Raw genomic sequence first — 20,420 nt, forward strand, 5'->3', positions numbered from 1 at the left:
GCCACGGGGGGGTTGTCTCCAACAGCGGCTGACAGCCAGGTGGGCGCGCATGCGCAGTAGCAGCCGTGTGGGGGTGGGTGTCGAGCAGCGGCTGAGAGCGAGGCGTGCGCGCCTGCGCGATAGCAGGCGGGGGGGGAGGGGTGGGTGTCTGGAGCAGCGGCTGAGAGGGAACGGGGGGCGCCTGCGCGATAGCAACCAAGGGGGGGGTGTCTCAAGCGGCGGCTGAGAGCGAGGCGGGCGCGCCTGCGCGATAGCAACCAAGGGGAGGGGGTGTCTCGAGTGGCGGCTGAGAGCGAGGCGAGCGCGCCTGCGCGATAGCAACCAAGGGAGGGGGGTGTCTGGAGCGGCGGCCGGGAGCGAGGCGGGCGCGCCTGCGCGACAGGGGCCGGCGCGCGCCGCGGTGTGACGTCAAGAGGGGCGGGGCCGAGCGGGCGGTCCTCCCCTTCCTGGGGGAGGGGGCGGCGCGAGGACGGCGTGGGGGGAGGGGTCGCGGCGCTGAGGAGAAGGAGGACGACGACGGGGAGAGTCGCGTTTCCTCAGCGGCCCTGCCCTCCCTCCCTCCCTCCCGGCGGCCGAGGATGCGAGGGTGAGATGCGGGCCCGGCGGGCGGCCGAAGGGGGGACGGGAGTCGCCTCGGGAGTCGCCTCAGCCGCCGCGCCGTGGATGAGGAGGCCGCGCAGCCGCCGCAGCCCCCGCAGCCCCCGCAGCCCCCGCAGCCCCCTCAGCCCGCGGCCCCGGAAACACTGCTTTAGGACTCCTTCGCCCCGCTGAGCCCGCGCCGCCTCCCCCCTCGCTCGTGGTGGTGGTGGTCCGGCGGGGCCATGGAGGCCGCTCCTTCTCCTCCTCCTCCTCCTCCTCCTCCGTCCGGTCCTCCTCCGTCCGGTCCTCCTCGGTCCGGTCTTCCTCCGTCCGGTCCTTCTCCCGGGCCTCCGCCCCCGCTCCGCGCGGCCCACGTGTCCCGCCTCCGCCAGGAGCACCGAAAGGTAAGCACGGGCCCTCGGCGCTGAGCGCTGCGCCAAACGCTGGGAAGGCGGATCCCGCTCGCCGCCACCGCGCTGGGGCTTCTCTCACCCTCACCGGGGTGGTCGTGGGGCTTGGCCACGAGGGTCTTATCTCTTGAATGCTCACCATGATGGTGGTCTTATTTCTTCAACCATGACCATGATGGTATTGCTTTAATGGTGACCACGATGGTCTTATTTCTTTAACCATGACCACGATGGTGCTTCTTTATTGGTGACCACGATGGTCTTATTTCTTTAATGCTGACCACGATGGTCTTATTTCTTTAATGCTGACCACGATGGTCTTATCTTTTTAATGCTGACCACGATGGTCTTATTTCTTTATTGGTGACCACGATGGTCTTATTTCTTTATTGGTGACCATGATGGTCTTATTTCTTTAATGCTGACCACGATGGTCTTACTTCTTTAATGGTGACCATGATGGTCTTATTTCTTTAATGGTGACCATGATGGTGCTTCTTTATTGGTGACCATGATGGTCTTATTTCTTGGTGACCGTGATGGGCTTATTTTTTTATTGGTGACCATGATGGTCTTATTTCTTTATAGGTGGCCACGAGGGTCTTCTTTAATACTGACCATGATGGTGGTATTATTTCTTTAACGATGGCCATGATGGTACTGCTTTAATGGTGACCATGATGGCCGTATTTCTTTAACCATGACCATGATGGTGCTTCTTTAATGGTGACCACGATGGTCGTATTTCTTTAACCATGATGGTCTTATTTCTTCAATGGTGACCATGATGGTGGTACTTTATTCATTAATTCAATAGTATTTGTTGAGCGTTTGCTATGTGCAGAGGACTGTACTAAGCACTTGGAATGTACAATTCGGCAACAGAGACAATCCCTGCCTAATCACGGGCTCACAGTCTAATCTAATTCTTCAATGGTGGCCCCAATGGAAGTACTTTAATGGTGACCACGATGGTCTTATTTCTTTAACCATGACCATGATGGTACTTCTTTAATGGTGACCACGATGATCTTATTTCTGTAATGGTGACCACGATGGATCTTATTTCTGTAATGGTGACCACGATGGTCTTATTTCTGTAATGGTGACCACGATGGTCTTATTTCTCTAATGGTGACCACGATGGTGTCATTTCTCTAATGGTGACCACGATGGTGTCATTTCTCTAATGGTGACCACGATGGTGTCATTTCTCTAATGGTGACCACGATGGTGTCATTTCTCTAATGGTGACCACGATGGTGTCATTTCTCTAATGGTGACCACGATGGTCTCATTTCTCTAATGGTGACCACGATGGTCTCATTTCTCTAATGGTGACCACGATGGTCTCATTTCTCTAATGGTGACCACGATGGTCTCATTTCTCTAATGGTGACCACGATGGTCTCATTTCTCTAATGGTGACCACGATGGTCTCATTTCTCTAATGGTGACCACGATGGTCTCATTTCTCTAATGGTGACCACGATGGTCTCATTTCTCTAATGGTGACCACGATGGTCTCATTTCTCTAATGGTGACCACGGTGGTCTCATTTCTCTAATGGTGACCACGGTGGTCTCATTTCTCTAATGGTGACCACGGTGGTCTCATTTCTCTAATGGTGACCACGGTGGTCTTATTTCTCTAATGGTGACCACGATGGTCTCATTTCTTTAATGGTGATCACGATGGTCTTATTTCTTTAATGGTGACCATGAGGGTATTTGTTCAGCGCTTACGTGGTGTCGAGCACTGTTCCGAGCACTGGGGTAGACACGAGGTCATCAGGTTGTCCCACGTGGGGCTCACGGGCTTCATCCCCATTTTGCAGATGAGGTCACTCAGGCCCAGAAAAGTGAAGTGGGTCGCCCAGGGTCACACAGCAGACGAGTGGTGGAGTTGGGATTAGAACCCATGACCTTCTGACTCCCAAGGCCGGGCCCTTGCCACTGAGCCACGCTGCTTCTCTGCTTCTGAAGATAGAGACCCTTCAAAATGGAGATTGACTGTCAGCCCCAGGTGGGGCAACCTGATGACCTTCTATCTACCCCAGCACTTAAAACAGTGCTGGGTGCATAGTAAGCACTTAACAAATACCATGGTTATTATTCTACTCTGGGCCTCAGTTACCTCACCTGTAAAATGTGGATTAAAGCTGTGAGCCCCACGTGGGACAACCTGATTACCTTCTATCTACCCCAGCGCTTAGAACGGTGCTGGGCACATACTGAGCACTCAAGTAATACCATTATTATTATTCTCTGGGCCTCAGTTACCTTATCCATCCAGTGGAGATTCAGGCTGTGAGCCCCACGTAGAGCAGCCTGATTACCTTCTCTCTATCCCAGGGCTTAGAACAGTGCTTGGCACATAGTAAGCACTTAACAAATGCCATAATTACCATAATTTAGGATTTAGTTGGCAGCTTCTGTGTTTTCCACGTGAAGCAGAAGTACAAGGCCACATTCTCCCTTCTTGCCCCCTGTGCTCCATTTTCCACTTGGAAGCTTGGAGTGGGGGAGGAGACTGGGTGGGAACCCAATAATAGTAATAATTATACTTGTTAAGCACCTACTATGTGCTGAGTACTGTTCTAAGCACTGTGGTAGATACAAGGTAATCAGGTTGTCCTGCGTGAGGCTCACAGTCTTAATCCCCATCTTACAGATGAGGTAACTGAGACCCAGAGAAGTTAAGTGGCTTGGCCATAGTCACACAGCTGACAAGTGGTGGAGCTGAAATTAGAACTCACAACCGCTGACTCACAAGCCCGTGGGCTTGCCACAGGGCTTTGCACCTAGTAAAACCTTAACAAATACCACTGTTATTTAAGCAAAATAATAATAATTATGGTGGTGGTAAGTGCTTACTAGGTGCAAAGCACTGTTCTAAGCGCGAGGGTAGATACAGAGTAATCCAGTTGGTTACAGTCCTTTCATTCAGTAGAATTGAGTGCTTAGTATGTGCAGAGCACTGTACTTGTCTCATGGGGCCAACAGTCTTGGTCCCCGTATTGCAGATGAGGTAATTGAGACCCAAAGAAATGAAGGGACTTGCTTAAGGCCACACAGCAGGTTAGAGGTAGGATTAGAACCCATGACCTCTGACTCCACAGCCCCTGCTCTTTCCACTAGGCCTTGCACTAGGTTCAGATCCCTTCCTCCTCCGTTAATAAAAGATGTTGTGGGCCTTCGCACCCGTCTCCCCTTACCCTATTATTTTATTTTTTGGCTGTTTAATAGGAGAGCACCACCTGGCCCCAGTTTACCCCCACAACCATGCATGCAGAGCTCATTTAACCACCCTGCAATAGGCCTCGCAAAAAATGCAGTTTAAGTAACCACCTTGCCCCAGGTGGGCTGGAGGATGTGGGTAATGCCTTCCACACCTGCCGCTCGCTCACTCACTCCGTGGTATTGCGTGCTTAGTGGGTGCAAAGCACTGGACAAAGCGCTTGGGACAGTGTAATAGAACAAAGTTGATAGGATGGAAAAGATCAGCTCATTCATTCAGTCATTTATTGAGCACTCAGTGTGCAGAACACTGTACTAAGAGCACTGTTCTCTGAGTACAGCAATAAATACATTGACATTCCTGCCCACAAGGAATTAGGCAGGTTTCTTTGGAGGTCATTTTCTCTAGACTTCTTCAGCGCATCACTTCTCTCAGGGTTGAAAGCGAAAATGTTGGACAAACTTCTGTCATGTGCTTTTGTTTTCATCTGCTGAGAGGCTGGTGACCCTGGACTATTGATGAGGAAAAGGAAAGAGTAGGATGGGAGACAGTAAATAATCACTGCTAACAGATAACCGTGAATAAGGTTTTAAGTTTAAGTGAAGGGCAAGATTTTTTTTTTCTTTCTGGAATTCGATGCAAGTAAATATTGAAACTGGCATCTGGTTTCAAAATTGAGACCGCATAGAGCCTGAAGTATATTTATTTAGCTTCTCTTTAGAGGGTCTTCCATCAGTATTACTGAAATTCATTTTTTCTTTTAAATTGCACTTAAATCTTTTTGAAAAGTGGATGCCCATTTACTGGGAAGCTCCTATTACTTTTTATAATTAATGCCCAAATGGGTACCACTAGTGTGTTAAAGTGGCAGCGGGTATATAGAATCGAAATTTAATCTTAGATATTTCATTTTTTCCAAAATGCTGGATTATTGGCCAGTCATTAGGCCAAAGGGCCACTTTCGATTTGGGATTGTATCCCATAAATGAATCCTGAAAATAGCTTCTATACTTGTAGACTAAAATGTTCTAAAGAATTGGCTCCTCCCCTTGGATGGGAAATGCTGAGTTTCCATCCTCTAATGTAGGTCAGAGGCTAGAGGTGTTAAGCGGCACTGGCTGTAGAACATGATTCTTGGCAATGGAGAATTTACAAGACCTATAGAAGTTTTGATCCGGGCCCTCAAGGAGATAAAACTTTATCCTTACTTGGTTAGGGCAGGCAGAGGCCTTCCACCTCCACCACCCCTCCTCGCCCCCAGATTTAATTTTACTTTTCCCTGGAGAACCCTCCTTCAGCTACAGGCCAAAGATTAGAATCTTTGTTTTTAAGAATGGTTCAAGGCCTTTCTTAGGGTTAAATGAAGAGATCTTTAAAACTTTTCTTTGGAATTAATTATTTTACAGTGTTTTGTAGACTTAGGGATGAATTTGCCAAAAGAGATCTGCACGGTCCTCACAGAACATGTTAACACAGGCTTTTGGTGTAGAAAAATGAAAATTCATTTACGTTACAATGTGGTTCCCCCTAAAAGCTTGGTTATGCTTGAAATAGTTGAAAAGAGTATAGAAGTTGGCCTTGTAAGTAAAGGTGACCACACTGATGGTGAAATTTCCCTGTGGATTGCATAGGCCCACAGTCCTACCTTGAATGCTTAGATTGACATTTGAAGATTATTTTAAAATCTCATAGGAATTTTGCCTTTTGGTAAGTCTTTGTAGTTCAATTACTTTAAGAAGCGCAAAGCCCATGTGAACAGTTTTATTATTTTACTTTGCTTTATAGCGGTGTAATTTACAAGAAGTACTGATTTTCTGTTGTCGAGCATAAAGCAAATGGAAATTATTGGCCGCATGCATTATTCAAAAGTAAACACCAACCTGTAGGTTCTGTAGTTATTGATGCCTATAAGGTCGACAGTCCATTCCAATAGTTTGAGAAATATGAATTTCTTTTTAGGTTGTAGGAACCTGAAATTCGAAAGGTAATTTGTGGCGGAGATGCTCTGAACCGCTTTCTAGTATAGTGTCCATTGTCGTATTGGCAAACTACGAGAATAATTGGCTTTCCTTGCAATATTTATGTGGAAGCCTGAAAGGCATTTTCTGGAAGAGTTGAAGATGGTATACTCTGCTTTTTCTTGAGCTGAGAGGGTCGATTTGGCATGCAAAGTAGCCATGGCATCTAGGTTACTTTGCCACGGCATCTAGGACTATCCCCAGTACATGATTAAACTCCTTAGCGACTAGAATAAGACTACGCTTAAGTGGATCTGTTCCAGTAGCTGAGGCCCACAGGGCTATAAGTTAAATGGTAGACTGCTGTGCTTAATATTTTAGCACAGGAAAACCTTACCTAATTTTTGTACTCCAGTGAAATTTTTTGGACACTACAGTATTAGTCATGGATTGGTAGAAAACTATTTAGACTGGAGTGTAATATGGAGTCTGGGTAAGTGTGGATTTCCTCCCACATACCGGAAAATCCAAAATAATTAAAAAAGGTCTAATGCATTCGAACAATTCTTTTTTTACGGTATATGTTAGGGAGTACTATGTAGTATTTGTTAGTGAGTGTCACGTACTGTTCTGAGTACCGGGGCTGTAGGTACAAGTTAATTAGGCCAGACTTGGGGCTTACGGTCTAAGTAGGAGGGAAGGAGAACAGGTATCTCCATGTTCCCATTGAGCAAAGTGAGGCACAGAGAAGTTGACTTGCCCAAGGTCACACAGCAAGTGAGTTGGATGAGCCAGGAAGAACCCAGATCCTTCTGCCTCCCGGGCCTGTGCTCTTGCCCCTGGGCCAAGCTGATTCTCAGAAATCTTTGAATTATTTCTGGTTGTAAGGGACCGTATCTTGTAAGATTAGGTTTCATTTCAGCCCTTTCTAAAGTTTCTTAAAATCCATTTGGGCTGAAACTTTTCATTTCACCAAGCTGTAAATTCTGGAAGAAACTATTGAAAATAACTTTAGGTCTTAGAATTTGGGGGAAAGTTAGGCATTTTATCTCAGTTTTTAATAAATACGTGTGCTTAACTGACAAGCTTTTTGAGAGAATATTTCCTGTTGATTTGAGAAGTGACGGGATATTTTCCAATGGATGTATATTGGTTTTAAAGGAACTAATCGGTTGCATTTATGAGCACTTACTACGCGCAGAGCATTGTACTGACTGGTGGAGGACAATACAGTAGAGTAGGTAAACACTATTCTGCCCCTCAAGGGAGAAGCAGTGTGGCTTGGTGGAAAAAGCACAGGCTTGGCAGTCAGAGGACCTGGGTTCTAATCCTGACTCCACCACTTATCTGCAGTGTGCCTCACTTCCCTCATCTGCAGAATGGGGATTCACTATGCATGCTCCCTCCTACTTAAGACTCTGAGCCTCATGCCTGATTATCTTGTCTTTTCCCCCACCGCTTAGTACAGTGCTTGTCACATAGTAAGCACTTGAAAAATATCACAATTATTATTGTCATACTTCTTGCCTTTAATGCGTTTCGCTTAAGTTCAGTACCTATATGAGAGGTAAGATGGGAAAAAGAGAAGCAGAGCACTCAGTTCAAATCAGTTTGGGAGTTTGGATGAAGTGTGGATGAAATTGTCTAATTTGAGGTTTTTGTATAATCTGTATTTCATGGATTCCTGCTGTTCCCGTCTCTTCTGATTGAACCTGAGTTGATGGGATTCGTGTCACTTCTAAGTTGTGGGTAGAAAACAGTGAGTTGGGGTGGGATAGAAAGGTGAAGGTGGATGAGGGGTCACCCTTTGGGAGATAGCAAACCTAGCAGGAGGAAGCCAAAGCTGCCGTGGAAAACTTCAAAAAAAAAACAAATAGGTAAGCCAAAGGTAGCAAATCTGAAGCAAAGAGCATCTAACCAGTGGCATTTCTGTATGATGCACCAAACCAGGATTGTTGTATATTTAATTGATATATCTAACATGCGATTGGAAGAATCTGTTTTCACATTACCCAAATGAACAAGACATCCAAAATAGGGCAGCAATGTTCCCTCTGTTCCCACTGTCTTGATAATGTCCAAAGTCAAATTTAGTTATGGACAGCATATTCGCTAGCATGCATTTTAAGGTTCGAGGGAGGGATCGTGTCTTAATCTGTTGCACTCTTAGTGCTTAGTACAGTGCTCTGCACAAATTAGGCGGTCAGGTTCTTGGGAGAGTGCACTTAAAGTTCATAGACTTGGTCCCTGCCTTCAAGAAACTTAAAATCTCGTAGGAGGAGTAGACACTAAAACAAATAACAGGGAAGGGAGAACTTTATAACACATGAAAGCTCATTTATGTTGTTTAAAACCTATCTTTGGTTAGTTTTTTGGTTTTTTTTTTTTACCTGCCTAGTGCCTCAGGATCTTAACATTTTAGTCCTAAGGTACTGGAGAATCGATATTCTAGTATTTACACTGAGTTAGAAATTTAGTTGTGTTCAAGGGTGGGAGATAATAGAGGGGGGGAGTTTATGTTCCATGTCTTGTAATCTCCTCTCATAATGCTATTAATAAGAAGTAGTAGTATCGATCCCGATGCCACCCTCCTTATAGAAGAATGGATCGTCATAGGTCTGTTTAGGAGCTCTTATGTTGACTTAAATGGGAGTAAAATGGGTTTGTCTTGTGCACAGAGCAGAGATTTTAGGCAGCGTGTTTACGAATGGTGTGCTACGTTGGAGAGTGGAGAAATTCCCTTGTAAGATGGAAGTATCACCTGGGGGCGGTTAATTCCCCACATTCCCTTGTCAGCCTGGCTACCTCCTCTGCTTACCCTGTGACCTCCCAGTTATCTGCTTCAGAGCAGTGTTGGGGAGGAGCCAAACGGGCAACAGCTAGAGAGTTGTAACTGTGGTATTTAAGCCCTTACTATCTGCCAAGCATTGTACCGATAGCTGGGATAAAAACAAGATAATTAGACCTGACTAGTCTTTACCCCTCATGGGACTCAAAGTGACCAGCATGTTCTTGCTTGGAGGGGTGGAGGGCGACTGATTCCCCGTGTTGTTCCCTAAGGTGTGGTGGTGTCCCTATCAGTCAGTCATATTTATTGAGCCCTTACTGAGTGCAGAGTGCTGTACTAAGCACCTGGGAGAGTACACTACAATGGAATTAGCAGGCTCGTTCCCTGCCGATAATGAACCTAGTGTGTAGAGAGGGAAGACAGACCTTAATATGAATAAATAATTTATCATAATGTAATTTAAATATATGTACTTAAATTCTGTGGGGTTGTTAAATGTCCAAGAGTCGCAGATTGGAGTGCATAGATAACTCAGAGTGGAGAGGGAGCCAGAGCTGAGGAAAAGAGGGCTTAATCGAAGACCTCATGGAGGAGATGTGAGCGTAACAAGGTTTTGAAGGCGGAGAGACTGGTGGTCTGGCATATATGGGCGGGGAGGGAATCCCAGGCTAGGGGGAGAAGGTGCGAAAGGGGTCGGTGGCAAGATAGATGAGATGGGTGAACAGTGAGTAAACTGGTGCTAGAGGAGTGGAGACTGTGGGCTGGGCTGCAGTAGGAGGGTAGGGGGTGTGAGACCTTCCTTGCTTGGAGAAGTAGTCACCCAGGTGTAAGGGAGTCCAGAGGTGGAGGTAGCATATCCTTGCTCATAGCTAAAGGTGTAAATTTTAGGGTGGAAGAAATATTTACAGGATTTGTTGGACTTAGGCACTATCCTTCTGAGATGAAGCATTTCCAGCTGAGCTCTCAAGATCTCCAGAAACCATTTGTTCTTCAGCCACAATTTTCATAAATCTACTCCATTTGTTGAAGATGCAGAGAGAAACAGTGGAGACAGAGTTGGGCTAAATAGCAAAGGATAAGGATTTTCCTCTTCGGCAACAGCAAATAATTTAACCTCTCAGCATTATATGCGAACATTTAATGCATATGTGGCTTGGAAGGATATTTTGAGATTGGACTGAGATCTATCAAGATGGTCTTGAAGGTTCTGAAGAAGTGGATTTTTGTCAGAACCACCTCCTTGTCTCTTCACTTTTCAGGCACTTTGAAGGGACTGGTGATAAAGAATAGAATAGTAATGGTGGTATTTGTTAAGCGCTTACTATGTGCAAAGCACTCTTCTAAGTGCTGGGGGTTCCAAGGTGATCAGGTTGTCCCATGTGGGGCTCCCAGTCTTAATCCCCATTTTACAGATGAGGGAACTGAGGCCCAGAGAAGTGAAGTGACTTGCCCACAGTCACACAGCTGGCAAGCGGCAGAGTGGGAATTCGAACCCATGACCTGACTCCCAAGCCCGGGCTCTTTCCTCTGAGCCACGCTGCTTCTCTGTACTCTAGAAGGGAGTTTTGTAATAACCCCTCAGTAGAAAACTCAATTAGGAGAAGAGAAATCCCTCAGTACTTCTTTAGGACTTGTTGGAAGGCAAAAAGAGCAACTGAAACAAAACAAAGACCTTGTTTTGGGGATCCCACGGCAGGTTAAGCGAAGCAGCTTGGCCCGGTGGATAGAACACGGGCCTGGGAGTCAGAAGGACCTGGGTTCTAATCCCCGCTCTGCCGCTTCTATGCTGTGTGACCTTAGGCAAGTCACTTCACTTCTGTGCTTGGTACCTCATCTAAAAAGTGGGGAATGAGACTGGGAGCCCTGTGTGGGACAGGGACTGCATCCAACCTGACTAGCTTGTCTCTACCCCAGCACTTAGTGCCTGGCATCTAGCGCCTTACAAAACAAAACAAAAAAGTTAAATTCTCCCAATCAAGGGATTGAAGATTTTAGACCTTATTATGGCTCTGCAGGAACGCTTGATCCATGTGAAATACCAGTTATTAACCACAGAAACCAGGGCCGCCTGTACCACATTTAGATTAAAACCAGATTAAGTGGGAGAAGTCAGAGGGCATCAGATGGCTTCTTTTCAATCGGTGAATGGTATTTGAGTGCTTACAGTGTACAGAGCACTGTATTAAGCACTTGGGAAAGCCCAGACCCGTGGAGTTGTTATAGTCCCCGCTCACAAGGACCTTTCAGTCTATGGGGAAGGCGGGCATTATAATAAATGAATGGATTTTTGCCATACCTATCCTAATAGCTTTTCTCGGAAAGAAAAATTGAGAATTGGGGTAGGAATTGGCGAGACTTTTAGCATCCAGCCAGTTTCAAAAAAGACCCAGTAGTCCTTTATTTGCCTCTGGAACACAAGGACTTTGTTATTCTATAGGAAATCTTAATTTTTCAGCACCGTACTGAGTTTTAGGAAAGAATAGGGAGGGGGGTTTTAGACACCGGCCCTGTCCCTTAGGGTGCTCACAATCTAAAAACGAATGGGTTAAAGCAGACTCTACTGTAGCAAAGTCTGATTCTGTTTGGACTAAAGGAGGGAAACCCTCAGTGTCAGGAGTTTGTGCGTAAGTACATTTTTTTTGTTTTTGGACATACACAGAGACTGTACTGCAAGTGGGTTTTATGCAGACTCCTCTGCTATGGGGAAGCTTCTAAAAGATTTTTACTCCTTCTCCAAAAGTCACGTGAATTGCATGCTGTCTTTTGAAGAGACTAGAGGAAATGTACCGGCTTTATTGAATGTTCTTATTTTCAATGAATACCCTGCTGGAGGTAGAGTGGGATTATGTTATCCTGAACTTTTACCTCAGTTGTTGGAAAAATAGTTAATTATTCTAATTAAAACTTGTTTGCTGCACTTCAAATAATGGGTAGGTAATACTGTGCAGATCTAGGACCATTCTTGAAATGAACTATAGATTTATTTTTTTCCCGTTACAGTACTTGAAACAGTTTACGTATAATTTCAGAGCTATCGACCAACTTATTGGAAGTATAATTTAACTGCAGTAAAACAGTTTTTAAACACTGCCATCCTAATTAAAAAAAGTCTTCAGCAATAAGGAGAAATGTTGAGTCTTATTTAAATTTGCCTCCTCTAAAAATATACTTGGCTAAAGGTCAAATGCTGCCAACCCTGCCTATTATATGCTACTGGTATATAGTTATTCTTAATTATGCAGCCCAGTTTTTGGCAGGTTGAACTTGGGTTAAAATTCCATTGACTGTGATTCTGTGAAATCATGGCTTAAAGTGAGATTTAAATAACTGGTCAGTCTCCATGTAATAATCGCTTTCTACCAAAACATCCTACCGTTACAAAATCACTGAGTTGAAGTTAGTCAACAGTATTTGAGTGCTTACTGAGTGCAGAGCACTGTACAAAGCCTTTGGGAGAGTCCACCGAAGCAAGCACATTGCCTGCTCTCAAGGAGCATAAAATCTGGTGGATTTTGAGAGCACTTCAGAAGACTTGACTCCCAGCTTTTCAGCCACCTCTGTTGCTCTTTGGCTTATGTCTTTTACTCTAATCTCTTTGTGTGATTGCAAAACTTGGACCCAGAATTCCAAGAAGCGTCTGACTAATGTAGATGGTAGTAGAAGGATTGCTGCTTGGCCTTTCTTTGTGTCTTATGGTCCTGGTTAATGCATGGATGAGAGAGTGTGGAGAGCATTTGTTTTCTGAAATGATTTTTGTTTAGCATTTAACTTTAATAATGTTGGTATTTGTTAAGCGCTTACTATGTGCCGAGCACTGTTCTAAGCGCTGGGTCAATCACTGTTCTAAGCGCTGGGTTAGATACAAGTTTAGCAGCTTGGACACAGTGCCTGTCCCACAGGAGGCTCACAGTCTAAATTGGAGGGAGGAAGATTTAATCCTCCTTTTACAGGTAAGGTAACTGAGGGACAGAAAAGTTGACTGGCCCAAGGTCATACAACAAATAGTTGGCAGAGCTGGGATCAGAACCCTGGTCCTCCGTCTCCCAGGCCCTTGCTCTTTCCAGTAGGCCTTGCTGCTCTTCACAGACCACAGTTACTTTAAGACCTAGGAGTTGCTAATTAAAAATACAGCCCATTCTCCCTTTATACACTTTGATAGATTGCCTTTAGGAGCATAGATGTTCCTCTGACAACATTTGTCCATCTGGATAAATCTCAGTGTCGGAAGAAATGGTTGTTTAATTGCACAGTCTTGGTCAAGATGGGAGCATCATATGAGTTTTTTCTATAAGGTGAGGTTTGTCAAGAACATAATTAGGGTAGTCAACTATACTGATGTTACGGTGACTGACCTGGAATTACTGGCCAGTATTTTATTTATTTATTTTTTTTTGAAAAGGTGGGTATAGCAGCTACCTCTCTTTCCAGTTCTCAGGGTCTTCTGTCCTCCATGAGTTCTCAGAAATAATGTCTTCAAGATTTGGCAGGCGTGATTCCGTTTAAGTTTTCAAGAATGCAAGTCAGCCCTGTTGGTTTAAAAAAGATGTTCATTTCGTCTTTTGGATTTGGTTAACCTTCCCTCACCCGTAAGAGTAACTCTGACCAAGTCTTCATGTTTCACACTTCTTACTGAAAGCACCCCCAAAAGCCCCAGAAACTTTATTTTGTAGTTTTTTAAAATAAATTCTAGATGCATTTTCTTTTCACTGCTTATTTTCCCTTGCAACTATTATCAGCATTTTTAGTTTACTACAGGTGATTTCATTACTTTATTTCCAGATGACTGAACAAGTATTTGTAGTTCACTAAATCAGTCATGGTTATTGAAAATATTTCTACCACATTTTGTTATGAAAGTAACTACTTTTTGTAACTAAAATGTATTCTAGGCATTTTTCTTCAACTTTTAAATGGTAATTAAATATATTTTTCAAAAAACCCTCCATTTTTATCCATGTAAAACACATTTTAGACAGACGTTAGATTTTTTTTCTGCCAAATCAAGGTGAGAAACTTGAACTTGATTTGGATCGATGTAGCCAACTTTCTCCTCCTCTCACTACTTATTCTCTGATTGGAAAGAAAGGCAGGTTTTTCTTTTGCCATCCTTGAGCAGTTTTCTCATCGTAGAATTAGTCTGAAGGCAGGAAATACTCTTATAGTTATTAAATAACACTCTACTCTTTTAAAAAGTTGGATTAGTCTCTGATAATTACAGCTGTTGAAGCAGTTTTCACCAGTTCCCTTATATAACATTGTCATTTTTCCAGGAAACACATTTCTTGAGCGATTGACCCTTAGCTCTGCAATTTATTATACAATAGAGATTATGAAGAAGTGATTCCTGGGCACACGTGCCACAGTGGAGTTCTCTTTAACACCACGTTATGGCGTGGCCTTGGATCTAAGTGTTAAGATTATTGGTAAGACAGTGAGCTGGAGATAGTCTTTATTCCATTTGTTGCTTTTTTATACTTACATTTTAACTGTTTCGCCATGTATTTCTCTTTCCAAAGTCTTATCTAGTTCCTTCCAAATTTCAAGTGTCAGCCTACAGTACTTTGTTCCAAGGCTATGGATGTAAAGAATAAACACATAGGCATTTTACTCTCCATAGCCAAATATTAAGAACACCTAAATGTGTGGTTTTTTTTTTTTAACATGTTTACTGTCTGCCAGGCACTGTACTAAACGCTCGGGTAGATACTTATTAGGTTAGACACAGTCCCTTTCCCACATGGGGCTCACAGTCTTATTCCCCGTTTTACAGTTGAGGCAACTGAGGTGCAGCACCGAGAAGTGAAGTGACTTGTTTAAGGTCACACGGCAGGCAAGTGGCGGAACCGGGATTAGATCCCAGGTCCTTCTCACTCCCAGGGCTGTTCTCTATCTTCTAGGCCACGCTGCTTCTCATGCTGTTTTCTTTTGTTATGATTTTAGTCAATTTTACCTTTTTCAGTATATGATTCAAAAGAAATCCCATACCTTTTGGAAGAGTTTGTGGGATTTCTCCTGCATTCTTCCCAGCAGCTGCTCCAAAATGGTTGTTATAGAAGTATTTTGCATTTTTAATATGAACTTTTTTGTGGAGGTGGGGCGAGGAGGGAGATGGGAACGCATTGTCCAGGTGTTGTCCACTTAGGTTCTGGGGCGATTCAAATGATTGTTGCATCAAATATTATTAATTTAGGATTTCATGGTATAATTATGCCATTGTCTGTCAAAGTAATATCCTAGACCGCTATTTTTTTTTGAGATTGTCATTGCCTTTATGGCAATTTTTAGATAGTCTGCTCTGGTGTGCGTTTACTAATAGATGATTTGTGTCTCCAAAAGTGAGCAGCCATCAGAACATGGGTTCAACTCTGCTTCCACCCAAGTTTCCAAATCATATTCAGCCTCTTGTTGGCTGAAGCCAATGAGAGAGGATATTTCCGTCCAAGTTAGTGGCCCTTTCCCCTCTGCCTTTACGAAGACTCCACCTCGGAGTCCCGATTCTTAGCCTGGTGCTGAAGAAGAGTCTTCCGTTCTCCTTTCCTATCCTAAATGAATCAAGGTAGGGTGTTTTCTTTTCTAACCCCCATTCCCCGCGTTTATCAGTCTGGGAGGGAGGGAAAGGTGGGGGGCCGGTGCCTGATTGAATACCCCTTGCCTGCTCTGTTGTCAGTCAGTCATTGGTGAGAGCTGTGTGTTTTCCAAACATCCAGTCAGAGATCCTGTTGGAGGCTGGCAAGGGAGTGAAAGAAGGAACTACATTTTCCAGGAGGCAAAGAGACTGATAAACTCTAGATTTCATAGGAATAAGAAGGCTCTCTCGAAGCCCCTAGCGGTCTCTTAGAAGACAAGGAGGCAAGCATTTGCTGTCTTCTCCTTGGATCCTGAAAGAGCTTCTATCTTACTACAGCTCCTGAAATAGTGTTTTAAGCACTTACCACACGGTAGACCTGCTTGGTGTATAATGAATTGCCTATTACTGCTTAAGCTTGAGGGAAGCTAGGCTAGAGAAGTAGGGCCCTTTAGGTTTATTTCTGGATTTTGGGGTGTAAATCTGAATTGCTGCATTCCTTCCAAACCTTCATGAGCAAAATGCTATTTGTTAACAGTTATTTTGCTTGGAGATAACTCTCCCATTCATGCTCATCCAAGGCATATTTGGAGTGCCCATTCGGATTCAGGTCAGACTCCTTATCTCCCTTTATTCAGAATATGAATATTGTACATCTACTAAGGATACTAGGCAAGGGAAAATTACGAAGATATCCCCCAAATCTCCTAACACGCTCGCGCTCAACCAAAAGAAGGGATAGGGGAGGAAGGGACAAGAACACCCTTAAACAAGGATTCTCTTCCAGAAACCTCAAGTGGCTCAGGGCACAAGGACCCTTAAGACAAAATGCAGCAATTTCACCACTGAAGTTTTGCATATTTTAACTTTTTTTTTTACAAAGGTATTTGTTAGCACTTACTATGTGCCAGGCACTGTGTTAAGTGCTGAGGAAGCTACAAGGTAATCAGTTTGTTCACAGTCCCTGACTCACAGCCTGAATCCCCATTTTACAGATGATATAACTGAGGCCTAGGGAAGTGACTCACCCAAGGACACAGAGCAGAGAGAAGCAGTGTGGCTTAGTGGAAAGAGCACGGGCTTGGGAGTTAGAGATCGTGGGTTCTAATCCCAGCTCTACTCTGTGACCTTGGGCAAGTCACTTAACTTCTCTGTGCCTCAGTTACCTCATCTGAAAAAACGGGGATTAAAAAATGTGAGCCCCATGTGGGACAATCGGATTACTCTGTATCTACCCCAGCAATTAGAACAGTGCTCAGCACATAGTAAGTGCTTAACAAATACCATAATTATTATTATTAGTATAAGTGGCGGAGGCCTCTGACTCACAGGCCATGCTCTTTCTACTAGGCCAAGCTGCTTTCCTGCAGTTTTGCCAATAATTTGCCCACTCGGTCTGTTCTTTAGGGGGGACTTGGCGATCACAAAGATGGAACCATGTCAGTGAAGTGGTATTCTTAACCATACCAGAAAAAGAGCTCGCTATGCAAGAGTAAGCAATTAGTAAGCAATTTTTTCAGGGTATTGTTAGAAGATAACTTAGTAACTTTGGACAAAGTTATAATGAAGATGAATAGTCAGACTCTGTTGGAGGATCAACTTGAACAAAAAAGTCAGTGTAGTCAGTTTTTATTGAATGCCTTCAGTTTGCAGAACACTATACTAGCAGCTTGGGAAAGTACAGTAGATGAATTCTTGAGCACAAGGAGCTTAGTCTAATGGGGGCAGGAGAGGCAAACACCTAATTTACAGAGGAAGAAGTGCTTAAATAGCAGAGTATGTAAAATACGTACAAAAATGTGACGAGAAGTCGTGAGGATGTTTCCTGAAAAAAAACAAAACTCTAAAAAAAAAAAACCTCTTGGTGGGGCTGGGATTTCAGAATAATTTGGAGATGTGGAGAGCTGAGGTCTGATGTGTTTGAAGCAAGGAGGGAGTTCCAGGCAGGAGGAAGAGTGAGGCAGGGGTTAGAGGTGGCAGAGTTGGGAATGAGGCCCAGTGAGAAGATGAGCTTGGGAGGAAAGGAAGGTGCCATCTGGGCTAGAGGAGGAAAAGAGGGTAAGGGGAAGTGAGCAGATGGAATGCTTTAAAACCATTGGCCGAGTTTCTGCTTGGGGAATGGGGACAGGGTAACTGTTAGGAGCGTTTGAGAAGGGGCATGGGCAACACGACGGCTGAGGAAAAATGATCTGGGCAACAGATAGAAGAATGGACTGGAGAAGGTCAAGGAATTCACTGTTGCGGCTTTTCTTGCCAGCCAGAACTACAAGAGGGTGAAAATCTGCTTGCCCACCACCTTCCGGCCCATCCGGGAACCTCTGCAGATGAGGAGGAAGTCAGCCAAAGAACTGGGCCGGGCCATTGCTTCTGGGCCTGTCACTCCATGTCATTTTCCAGTTCACTCTTCCATTATCTATATTATTATGCTTGTTATGGTATTAAAGCACTCTGTGTCAAACACTGCTATAAATGCTGGGGTAGGTACAAGTTAATCAGGTTGGATACAGTGCCTATCCCACCTGGAGTCTAAAGTAGGGAGTAGGATTTAATCCTCATTTTACGGGTGCGGAAGCTGAGGTAAACAGAAGTTAAGTGACTTGCTCAAGGTCTGCAAGACATTGGCAGAACTAGGATTAGAACTCAGGTCCTCTGACTTCCGAGCCTGTGCTCTTTCCACTGTGCCACGCTGCTTCATTGCGACTCAGGCCCCCAACTGGGAAGTGATACGTAGCTCTGAGCCTGCGAGGTTTTGGAGAGGCTTCCTGGCTCTGGACCTCTTTCTCCTATCTCAACCCGGGAGAACCGCCAGGCAGACTCAGGTGGGGCTGAGGCCGGGGTAGCCGTGAGACCTGCTCCCAGGAAGATTCAGGGTCAGGGACCCCGAAGTCCCCCAAGGGGGAGGATGTGGTGGTGAGTCCAACCCTCCTCACACCCATCTCCCGCCGGCAGGGCCAAGAGAGGGGCACGACATCTCGGTTTCACCTCGGTTCCCATTTCAGCTCCCCTTATGCTGTTCCCGTGGAGGCCACCATCCCCTTACCCCCCCCGAGTTGAGATTCGTGCGTGTGTGTGTGTTGTGTTTTCGAGTAGTCAGCTGCATTTATTGAGCACTTGCTCTTTGCAGAGGATTATGCTAAACACTTGTACGAGAGATAGACACGATTCCTCAAGAATCTTACGATACAGTGGGAGAGGCCCACTAAGATAAATTGCCCATAGTGGGAAGCAACAGAGTTTAAGCATGTTCATAAGTGCTCTGAGGTGCCGGGAAGGGAGGAGCTGGGAAAAGGGGAACACCAAAGGCTTAAGTGACATGGAAGTGTTGAAATGGCATTGACGTATTGGAGGAAGTTCTCTGACCCACCGTACAGGTGGGCTTTTATTTTATTTTATTTTATTTTTTTACATTCATTCTAGGCTTGCGAGTCCCAAGTGCTGTCCTGTAAAGGACAAAGGTATCGTTTTACCATATAGCTTTTGTGTCTCTAAATGACATTTCGCCCAGTCTTAATTCCCTTATAGCTAGCTTTCGGCCCTGGTAATTTTCCGTGGCTAGAGAATTCTCATATTACTCAGTGCAGGCCATAGCAATCAGCTTTTACACAGGATGTTACAGTGAGTTTCGGCTTTCTGCAGTCAGTTAAAATACGCACTCATAACCGTAGCCAAACATGACAGAACTTTTAAATATGACAGATCTGCTTCGTACGGGGGATTGTAAACTCTTACTGTCTTTACCACTGGCTTTGAGATCCTCAGTCAGCTTTCCCTCTCCTACTTTACCATGCCGATTTACAACCCATCTCCTCCTCTAACCTCAACCTACCCTCTTCCTCAGTCTCATTTGTCCTGCTGCCAGCCTTCTTGTCTACTTTTCCTCCCTTTGGCCTGGAACTCTCTTCCCCTCCAAGTCTGACAGACCACCGCTCTCCCCACCTTGAGTATCCTCCTCGAGTCTCATCTCTTCCTTTAGAGATCTAACTAAGCCCTTATTTCCTCACCCCCATCTGCCCTCCTGCCTATGTTGTCTATACACTTAGATCTGTACCCTTTAAGCACTTGATAGTCACCCCACCCTCAGCCCCACAGCACTAATCAGTGGATCAATTGATTTATCTACTTTGTGTAGAGCGCTGTATTGAGCACCTGGGAGAGTACCATGCAACAGAATTAATTTATGTATAGGTCATTCATTCAATAGTATTTATTGAGTGCTTACTATGTGCAGAGCACTGTACTAAGCGCTTGGAATGTACAAGTCGGCAGCAGATAGAACAGTCCCAGTCCTTTGACGGGCTTACAGTCCTTATACTCTGCCATTTCCTCTGTTTTAATGTCTATCTCCCCCCTCTCTCCTGTAAACTCCTTGTGGGCAGGGATTGTGTCTACCAACTCTATTGTATTGTGTTTTCCCAAGTGCGTAGTACACATGCCCTATAATAATAATAATGTTGGTATTTGTTAAGCGCTTACTATGTGCAGAGCACTTTTCTAAGCGCTGGGATAGATGCAGGGTAATCAGATTATCCCACATGAGGCTCACAGTCTTAATCCCCATTTTCCAGATGAGGGAACTGAGGCAGAGAGAAGTGAAGTGACTTGCCCACAGTCATACGGCTGACAAGTGGCAGAGCTGGGATTTGAACCCATGACCTCAGACTCCAAAGCCCGGGCTCTTTCCACTGAGCCACGCTGCTTCCCGTATACCAGTAAGCTTTCAGTAAGTCTCTGTCAATCAGTGCATTACTGGTGCAGAGCACTGTACTAAGCATTTGGAAGAGTACAGTGCAAGAGAGTTGGTTGACTTAAAGGAAGTGTTCTCTTATTTGGCTCTCACACCCTGAATTGATGTCTTTTTTTTTTGGTGGGCCTTATTTGGT

The 20,420-nt window shown here is 44.8% G+C and overlaps 1 protein-coding gene across 1 annotated transcript in view; it reads left to right on the top strand.

The window, feature by feature from the left end:
• The first annotated feature begins 710 nt into the window (after positions 1-710).
• Positions 711-20,420, top strand: part of URI1 (URI1 prefoldin like chaperone) — a 71,847-nt gene continuing 52,137 nt past the window's right edge. Inside the window, exon 1 of the mRNA XM_007671481.3 lies at positions 711-983. Within this exon, the coding sequence (XP_007669671.2) occupies positions 822-983 (162 nt within the window). The 5' untranslated portion in view covers positions 711-821. The remainder of the gene's footprint in view (positions 984-20,420) is intronic.

This window comes from Ornithorhynchus anatinus, chromosome 11, assembly GCF_004115215.2.
Source record: "Ornithorhynchus anatinus isolate Pmale09 chromosome 11, mOrnAna1.pri.v4, whole genome shotgun sequence".
Taxonomy (NCBI): Eukaryota; Metazoa; Chordata; class Mammalia; order Monotremata; family Ornithorhynchidae; genus Ornithorhynchus; species Ornithorhynchus anatinus.